The 10,593-nt window shown below is 34.4% G+C and overlaps 1 protein-coding gene across 1 annotated transcript in view; it reads left to right on the forward strand.

Annotated features, from left to right (window-relative positions):
- Positions 1 to 10,583, forward strand: part of dally (division abnormally delayed protein) — a 60,321-nt gene extending 49,738 nt beyond the window's left edge. The window contains exons 6-8 of the mRNA XM_018448691.1: positions 4,404 to 4,548; positions 8,733 to 8,928; positions 10,053 to 10,583. Of these exons, the coding sequence (XP_018304193.1) occupies positions 4,404 to 4,548; positions 8,733 to 8,928; positions 10,053 to 10,159 (448 nt within the window). The 3' untranslated portion in view covers positions 10,160 to 10,583. The remainder of the gene's footprint in view (positions 1 to 4,403; positions 4,549 to 8,732; positions 8,929 to 10,052) is intronic.
- The last annotated feature ends 10 nt before the right edge of the window (positions 10,584 to 10,593 follow it).

Here is a 10,593-nt window from a genome sequence, read left to right on the forward strand (position 1 = left end):
TCTCGGAGGATGAGGAATTACGTTTGTTTTATCTCTCCTTTGGTTGCGAACGTCATTGATCAAATACTCTGTGCGCTGTGATAACATGCAACGAATGAGGTGGAAACGCGTCGTTTTCATCCGGACAGTTTTCGCGTTCGATCGCCGCAGAATCAGTCTTCGTCGGCTCGTTTCACCCGGTCTTCGTTTCCCTCGCTGCACTGCACTGTCGAGATCGTGCAGATTGTACTCGTGTTAGGGATGAAGTGGTACTCAAGCGGAGAAAGGAGAAAGGAGCGACAAGGGGTGCGGAAGAAAGCAAAACGCTATATCTCAGCTCTTACTTTTTCTCTAGCTCTCCTAACAAGTGTACTAATAATTTTAACTCTTTAATGCCACTCTCGATATGGCTTTTTATCTCAAAAAAATTATTTTTTTCAAAACTTCGGTGTATTTACTTTATTGCTTATAACTTTTTTACTAGTAAAGGTACATACATTTGCTTGATATCATTTCTTGATCTAAGTGAATGAAATTAGGCTATAAACAAAAGAATTACAAATACTTATAAGAGCCAATACTGGATGTTTGTTATATGTGTCATATATGATTTTGTTTATTGAATACAAATTTTAAAAAATCAACGTTTCGACTCCACGTTTTTGGGTATAAATTATTTTAGTATTAGGATTAATTGTATTTATTGAAAATGACTTATAAATGTAGGTTTGAAACGTTTAATTATATTTTATGACAATTTATATTAAATAAAAAATTTATATATACACATGTTCTCTAAATTCTTTGTGGAATCTCACTCTAAAGAGTGAAAATTGAATCTTGAAAAAGAGTGCTTCAATTTTCAATCTTCAAGAGTGGGATTTCATTCTTTAGTACACTGTTAAATCTATGATGTCAAATTTAACTTAACGTGAGCCGCCACTGTTCCTACTAAATATATCGTTATTTTTTATCAAAGCGATAGTTAAATTTGATACTATATTGTATCAATTTGACATTATATAGTGTCAAATATAGCTATTGTTTTAGTATAAAATAACGATATGATTGAGTAGGAGCAGTGGCGACTCACGTTAAGTTAAATTTGACACTACAGATTTAACAGTGTGGCAGTGTATATCCGAATATCACTCTAAAGTTTTAGAGTGTGAAAAAATATCTAGTGTTGGCTCTCTTATAGGACCTTTTAATGTTTTGATTTGTATTTCTTAATGTCTGGCGTTTTAATTGAAAGAAAATTTGTAACGATATGTTCATTTTTATAAAAATTACAAGCAATCAAAGTTAAGTATGCCATATACGAAGAGTTGCGTAACAAAACAGTAGTACAGTATTAAAAGATTAAAGGAATCATAAAATTATAATCCTTAAGTTTTGGGTATCAAAATTCGCGAACTGGCAAGGAAGTTCGTAAAGGAAATTTTACGCACGTTATGTAGTGCTTTGAAAGAAGATATGACTCGAGATAGATGCCGCAAGGTGCGATTTAGCGGAAAAGGAGCGGAGGAAAGTTCGTGAGGAAAATCGCTGGAAGATGCTGGGTGGTGCGGGAAAACTGAGAAGCGCGACATGTGCGCGAGGTGAAAAGGGATGAAGAGGAGGGTGAAGGACGATCTCTCTCAAGGAGGTCGTTCCGTGAATGGCCGGCATTCAAAAGCACCGAGAAGAAGAGTCGGCCCCACGACTTCGGCGATATTTCAATTCGCTATCGAGCCATTCGAGCCACGCTAGATACTTCGGTACGCCTGTTTGGCGATGTAATATTTTTCATACGAATAGTGGGAATAATAGCGAAAAAACGTAGTAGATCAAGCGAATTGAGGTCTTCGGATATGAATGTAAGGAGAAAAATTAGAAATTCATATAAAATTGCCAACGATAAACAGTGATAAAAATTGTAGGAATACATCTCGTGTTACTCTTGCTATTATTTTTTTTTACAGAAAGAACGATTTTGCTAAAGTATTTAAAAATTTAGCTACATACAGGTCTGAAAATAATTTTGTTGGACTATAGAAATCAGGCTTGTCCAATTTGAGCTCCGGAGCCAAAACGCAAAGCCATCGATGCAAAAAAATTCAATGTGCATAAGATTTCGGGGACTGTAATATGTTGATATGCATATGAGTGACGCTTATCACATTACTTTATAGTTCCTAAAATCTTACATTGAATTTTTTTGCGTCGATGGCTTTGCATTTTGGCTCCGGAGCTCAAATTGAACAGGCCTGATAGAAATAATTAAAAAATATATGTGATTGTTAATAACAAAATTATAAATAATCAAGTAGGCAAACATGAGCATACTGCAAAAAATTTTAGCATTCTAAAAATCAATTGAGCGTTCTAGGTGATTATTTTGATGATCCAACAAAATTATTTTCAAGTCTGTATCTTAAATTTTTAGATACTTTAACAAAACCGTGTAATTATGATAATATTTCGTGGATTAATAAATTACAGCGAATTAATCATCGCCCTAAGATCTGAGGTAGATGATGATTTTACTTGATCTTATCTCTAAGATACGGTGTCTAGATACGTTGTCTCGTAACGCACACTTTATGACCATTATATAGCATTCGTTGCAATAATATAGAGGACGAGCGAGAACAATGTAATATAAGTAACGGCCAGTCTTTGTAAAACCCCGGCGTAAGTATCGTTGACTTCTGTACTATTCACGGATATATCTGTTCCCGGTTCATTGATTCGCAGGCGCTTAATCGCGTGGCGATCGAAAAGCGGAAGGCGATATTCTGCGAAGCGGCACGAAACGATTTGTCTCTTTTGTCGGTCAGCACCCCGCAGAAGATAGAAGCGCGGAAGATAACCGCGCGCTCTCGGATGAATGCGTGGTAAACGCGTGTGCGGGATCGAGCTTCGCTTTCGCTTTGTATTTCTGCGAAATATCAAACAAAGCGCTAGATTGGAATTTTCGCGCCGAGATTACGGCGTGCGAAGATCGATTTCTAATTTTATATTTTTTATAAGAAGATCGTTTTCCGAAATTCAGCGTATTTGAGAAAGGCAAACTACTGAGAGAATAAGTTTTAGTATGTATAACCATTTATTTTGTTGATATGTGACTAATAAAAATTTTATTATTTTTTCCTTTAAAAATTGTGTCGTTCTAATTAAAATTCGGTTAGAGAAAATTCTAATCAAATTTTGATTAGAACAACGGTTAGAATAACAAAAATTGCGTTGTTCTATTAAAAATTTGGTTAATCTAACCAAATTTGATTAGAACAGCATAATTTTTAAATGAAAAAGTAAGAGCATTTTCTGTTAATCATACCCCAACAAAATAAATGTTATACGTACCAAATATTTCTCTTGGTATAAATTTCTTGGCTGTATAATTTAGTTATTCAAAGTATGGTCGATATCACGTCTCATTAAGATTCTAATGAATATATGCAGTAGCCTATCCACCTGTCTGGTTTACAGATTCATTTGGGTGGCACGTTGGAGCGTATTGGCAGCAAGGCGAGAGCTTATATCGTTAGTACGAGGGAAGATAGAAGCCGGGCACGATATCGAAGTAATTTAACACGATTTACGCAACCAGACTCGTGTTGAGCTCGCGGAAGAAATGCTCACTCGGTGTATTCTATTCATAACTCTCCGATTATTGTGTTTAAACGCCACGACGCGTATTCGTGCTTTCACAGCCAAGTCTGTATAAACAGTAAAGCTCCAGCGAAGTATCGTCGACGTATACTGGACTATTTGCAGCATATATATGCTATATTTGATATATGTGTATATATATATATATATACATTTACATTTGATATATGATTATATAGATATTTGTTTCCGGTTTATTGAATCGCAGATGCGCGGTATGACAGTTTGATAATGAGATTGTCATATCATTTCGTAATACCTTTTAGTTTCTTTTCCGAATGTTAAAAATGCATTACACGTATTTTTTGTAACTAAATGAAAACATTATGAAATTTGTTTGTATTTGAAAGTAAAAATTTGGCAGCAATTTAGAACTTGGATCCAAATTATTTCAATAAGATATATTAAATAAGATAAAAAAAGAACGTTTTTATTTGAACTAAAATTTAATTAAAATTAAAAATTTAATTAAAATAAAATTGTATTATAAAATATAAATATTGACTTTATTAAACATGTTTCATATATATATTTATTTTTATACGAAAAGTATAAATTTTTAATTCCACTTTTACACCTGATACTTAAATCGCGTCGTAAATTTTACGTTTATGTTTCTGTTATAATAAAGATTGTCGATGTTTCAATCTCTTATCGCGTGGTTTTTATTTAATTCTTGTTTACAAAATTATTTGCTTACCTGCATACAACGTAATTTCACGAAATTAATTCAGTTTTATTACGTAATTTATTAAATTTTGTTTCAGATATACGAAAACCGTCGTGGATTCCAGTCTGAACGCTCAAAGATACAATCCTGAATTCACGATAACGATGTCGACGACGCCAGCCAGCTACTCCGGCAATACGAACACCAGCGCACTCATTGACCAATTGAGGCACATTAATCAGGTGAGTACATGAAGTCGTAATTCGCCGAGGTCTTAAGTGGATTCCTCTCCCTCGGATTAAATCGTGCCGCAGTTTTCATTCGTTCGTCAATTTAAACGCCGTGCGACGAACAACAGGCGGTCGACTCTAATCGAAGTGGAGTCTGCGATGATGGAAGCTTAAGAACGGAAGTCACGTTTTCCTCTTTTCGAGATTCGTAGCAAAAAATGATAAATTCCTTTCGCACGTGTGCAGATTCGAATATCGTAAAAAATTTTGATATAATTAATAATAATAAATTATGTATATATAATATATATAATTTATTATTATAATTGTTACATAATTAATTAAACATAATTTTATTATACAATATATAATATAAAAATCATTATAAAATTGTATAAGATTATTTTGTTGCTATTTCGGAATTTAATTAAAAGATGTTAGTTTCGCTACAGGTTTATTATAAATTTTTATTCTCTCGCTTCCGCATTAGATGCAAATTTTATCGCGTAAAGTGATTTGTCGCGATTCGTAAAGTGTTATCACGATAACTTGTTGGTGCGGAAAGCCCGCCCGGTGACCCGTAACTGCCAGACGAGTGTACCAGACGAATCATAAATTCTCGTCTATCTAGAATTATTCATAGAGTACAGATCGTAGACGGTGTGTCGAGGCACGTGTCGCGTTGCGTAGATTTCACCTGAAAGCGCACGTGGGTGCTCAAACCCGTTCAATAGAGTACAAATGCCGGGAGAGTTTGACTGCTGATATAATTATGTTATAAAGGATAATCATATTGTAAGTTTTATAATACAATTATTTCTAGAGAGAAAATTATTGCGCATTTGATTCATGATTGTCGCACCTGTACATTGAAAATTCAAATGTGTAAAAAATGACTTCAATTTATGTGTCTGATTAGTGTTCTGCGTAAAAATAACACTACAGTGTATTAAAAAAATTTTACACATTTTAACGTATAGTGTCATTTTTACACGGAAAACTAACAATAAGTTACACATATATATTGATGTCATTTTCTACACGCTTGGATTCGCAATGTACCTATCTCTAAGGTCCGGTTCCATCTAGAATGTAAGATTTAATCTCGGTTCAAATTTCCTATTTATCTTTTTTTAATTTAGAATTAGAAAAAATAATCGGTAAAAGAAACCGAGATTAAAGTTATTCTTACATGGGTGAAACTAAGCTTAAGAATGATAGCTATCACATTTCTAACTTTAGATATGCGACTATCAAATACATAAAGTTAATAAATTATATAGTTTATAAGTACAATTTATAAGTATAGTTTATAAGTATAGTTTATAAGTAAACTAATTTTATGCAGCCTTGATTATAAGTATAAACACTCTCAATTGTTTGCATCTTCTTGGAAAAGGCTGTAATGAAAGAAAACTAACCAAATATTAAAATTGATATAAATATTATATTTTTCAATAAAATTATTGTTTAATTTATTTTTCATTAGATAAAGAATGATACGTCAATTTGTGGGAATGCTTTGTACTTTTGGTTCAAGGCTATATAAAATTATAAAAATTTCGAGAGATTTATTTCTGTATGTGAATCGGAATTGAGGATTTCTAAGTAAATAAATTTCCCAATTTTTAAACAAGTTTGTTTACGGTTCGTCTTCATCTGTCATCTTATTCTTTCGTGGTGTTTGCGGCGTCATTAAAGTTGGCAACCGTCGCGTGTGGGACACACGCATAGTGCCTACACGCATGTTAATTCGCGTGTGAGGAATCGGGCCGCTTACTTCTGATTGGAATATCGTGAGACACGCGTATGTACGCATGTATACACGGTGTTCATGATCGATTTGTACGTCTATTGTACGAGCGACTATCTCCGATAAATGGTTCCTCCAAATAACTTTGTTAATTTGCGTCATGTAATTCCGTAACGCGAAACGAGATCTTCATCGACGAAAAATTCGCTCGGGATTCCCCGGATTGCGAAATTGTTCAAATATACATGTACATATACGGAAAAAAAAACAGTTTTGTTAAAAAGTATCGAAAAATTTAGCTATGTGAAAATAAATTTTATTGAACTATCAAAATAATTATGTAAAACGCACAAACTGATTGCTAGAATGTCAAAATTTTTTTGCAGCATTGCTCATCATGTTTGAGTTTTCTAAATAATTATTTTAATGGTCTAACAAAATTATTTTCAGATTCGTAACTATCTACTCTAAATTCTTTGGAGTGGAATTTCACTCTGAAAAATCAGAATTGAACCAGTTTTAAAAAAAGAGTAGCTCGGTTTTCAATCTTTAGGAGATGAGATTTCACTCTGCAGAGATTCACTCCAAAAGTTTTAGAGAATAAATTTTTTTAGATACTCTAGCAAAATCATTTTTTCCTTGTGTGTACGATACGATCGCACGATCGGACGGCGTGATATATCGGATCGCGAAACCAATGAATAATAGGACTCGAGGTATTATTGGCAGGTGCGAGCATTAAGTAATGATCACGAGGTGTTCGAGGGAGGGCGGGATTAGAGGCTGCCTGTCGGTGTCTGATTTTAGCAGAATATAAATCTATGTCTTCGCGTTATATTCGCGAAGTGACTATAGATTTGAACGAAGAGTGTTGGCGATTAATTGGACGCTGGTTATATCTGTGCTGGGTCAAATGGGTTAATTGAGATCTTTGAGTAAATGGGACAACTTAATGAGTTACCAATGACAAAGCTAATCCCTATCATCTCTTCGCGATCACGCGGCGGTTGTCGAGCGTGCGCTCGCGACTTTTCCGACGAGACTCTGGCATATAATAGCCATTAATTTCGGAAAATTATGCGTTATCTCCACACTTATGTCGGCGATTTCAATTACGCTCGTAGTCAAGTTGTAATTTGTAGCCACCTTGCTCTCACATAACGAGCGGTATTTCACTGAGCGACGATTGATAACAATTAATCTCGTCACAGCGTCTTGTTTCTAACAATATGACACTATTTCGTCGCGTTGATAGAAAAATGGGAAAAGTAAAAAATTAGCATTTTTTGAGATAATGAATGGAAATCGATTCTAAGGATTAATATATTGTTATGAAAAAAATTACACAAGAACGATATAAATATTCGTCAATCCTAGAATTGCAGTGTTCGAATGTTTTAAAGAATACATTATAATTTAAAATGAATATAAAATGAATAAAAAATGAAGTTACATATTCACTATCCATTTAAAATTTTGTTCTAATTCAGAAAGAATTTTAATCATAGATAATTACACATATTTTTTGAGATGCTAAAAGAACATGAATCCTCACTAAAGCAGTCTTTTATTAATAATTTTTGAAGTTTTAAAATTTTTATTTTATTTTAACTTTTATTTTAATAACTCTTATAAATTTTTATTTTGATAACTATACACAAAATTGCAACACTTGAACTTAGCATACGATAGAACAATTTTTTTTTTATATTTGACTATTTCATTATATGTTACTGTAATTAGGATCATTATAATGTATAATTATAATTAGAGTCAGAAATACCAAAAATTTTTCTCTCAGCGTATAGAACGAAAATAATTATAGCCTACATGAATAAAATAAAATTATGAAAAATAAGAACTGTGAAACATAGAATTATTCGAATAGAACGCTTCAAACTTCAACTACATAATTATTCTACATTATTACATTATTTAAAATGAGGAAAATCTCTCAGGATTACATTACCAAGATTCATATGTTTCAGTTATGGGGTTAAAAATGCTTCAAAGAGAAGTTGCTAATTTCGTGTCAATTTGACACTATAATACACACTGTATACACACAGAGAAAGGTTTCTTTCATTCAAAGAAATGTTTCTTTGCTATACGGTTAAAAAAAAAATTTCTTTGATTTGAACGTCATTTCTTTGAACATAATTTTTTAAAATCAAATAAACTTTTTTATATTTGATTTAAAAAAATTATTTTCAAATCAAAGAGAAATGACGTTCAAATCAAAGAAATTTTTTCTTTAAGTTTCTAGTGTCAAATATAACCATTGTTTTAGTATAAAATAACGATATGATTGAGTAGGAGCAGTAGCGATTCACGTTAAGTTAAATTTGATACTATACCATAGATTTAACAATGTAGTACTTTTTTGACTTTCTAATGCGATGATAACGAGAGAATATCCATATTCTGCGTGTTTTCGAAACAGTTGGTGCAGTCCCAATTGTCGTCCGACATCGGACCCGATGCCTTTCTGGCCGACGAAGCCTTGGACGGCTCCGGAAGCGGGGACAGCCCGGTCTGGAGGCAGCACGGTAACGGCGAGATCGATGACGACGAGGACGGCCACGATCGCGACGATGACGACGAGGCCTCCGGCTCTGGAATGGGTCCCACCACGATAGGTATCGTATCCCACGGGCCGTTTACATCTGCATTGATTTGCATTTTGATAATACCAGCCGGTGCGTTCCCGGTGGAAACTTCATTGTCAGATGAATCCTGTATACGGCGCGTATCGAGTGTCATTATTAGCGATAGGACTTCGTTCTCGGCCAGGGTTCTATAGCTGCACGTATCAAATGGCGCATTATTTGTGAATATGCCCTGACAAAAGAGAGAGAAAAGTTTTTTTTTTCCCCCCGATGAAAGAGCATAATGGGAATTAGCGTGATTTAATTACTGAACGCAAAGGCAATTGCAACTGCAAATAACGCGCGAAGTATCCTAATAATGCGTAATTCCATGCGATGCACGTTAAATATTTATTTGAAAGCACATTTTAACAAGAGGGATTCTAATAATAAAGGAGAATTCGGATTAACAACGAGAAACACAGGGGATAAAAATTAGTGGTGCGCGAGGAATGGAAAGGCAGCAGCGATTTTAAAATAACATACTGAGAGAGAAAAATATTTGTGACTAAGCTGCATGATAAAATAATTATGGTTAGGAGCTCCATTTTATAGTTATTTCAGTTTGTTTATTATATAAAGCCACTTCTTGGATAAAATTTTATAATATTCTTCAAAAGAAAATAAATTCTTGTTTTGAGTACATAATAATAAGTTTTTCTCTAAAATTTGTAGTAAGTATATTTTACAACTATTATCCAGAAAATATTCTTTGTTAAAAATAACCGTTATTTAAAAGAAAAAATGTAAACTGTGTAACACTTTTCTTAGCAGAATGATATTTTTTTGTGTGTATAGAATATATTTTAGATGACCTCAAAGACGACTATAAGTGATCGGGGTCAACTATATATATTTTTTGTATATACAATAGAACTGTAAACATAATAATTATTATTGACATTATGGCAGTAATAACTGTAAAAATAGAGCTTTTAATTATAATTATAACATGTTATCATACAATTATAGTCACAAACACCAAACACTTTTCTCTCGATATAGATGAGACCGCTTTTCTTATTCTAATTGCAATTACGAGAAATGTTCGTTTCATTGAAACGAGAAAGGAAACTCGATGTACCAAAGAAATGAATTTGCATTTTTCGTTTCAGACCCGTCGATGAAGGCTCATCCGAACGGTCCGCTCCACGATGGATCGTCAACGATCTTGTTATCATTCGTGGCCCTCGCTATCGTCTGCGCATCGCTTATCGTTTAATCGATTACATCGCCGAGATATACGAGGGTACGATTTCGATCGCGTTTCACGGCCAACGTAGACAAGGCATAGATAAGGAGAGTTAAACTAGTTTCTGTTCGCGATCGGAGGATTGTTAGCAGGTCGGATCCTATCCATTTTTCACACGGGATTCTTCCGGCGCGCGTGAATGCCGATGAGCAGCCCCGTAAGGAGATTCACGGGTGAGCTTCCGTCTGCCGGAATCGCGTACAAGCGATGCCGTTGATAATTTATCGGTGGCGTGTTGGGCAGCGAAGCGAACTGTTCCTGCCGCGATCCCGCTGGAAGGACGCCGCGGTTTTCAGTGATATATATCGGTATGCAAGAAGCACATATGTGTGCATGTGTGCGCGTGCGTGCGTGCGTATGTGTGTGTGTGTGTGTGAGAGAAAGAGAGAGAGAGAGGGGGGGGG

Source organism: Mycetomoellerius zeteki, unplaced genomic scaffold, assembly GCF_001594055.1.
Source record: "Mycetomoellerius zeteki isolate Tzet28-1 unplaced genomic scaffold, Tzet1.0 scaffold223, whole genome shotgun sequence".
Classification (NCBI taxonomy): domain Eukaryota; kingdom Metazoa; phylum Arthropoda; class Insecta; order Hymenoptera; family Formicidae; genus Mycetomoellerius; species Mycetomoellerius zeteki.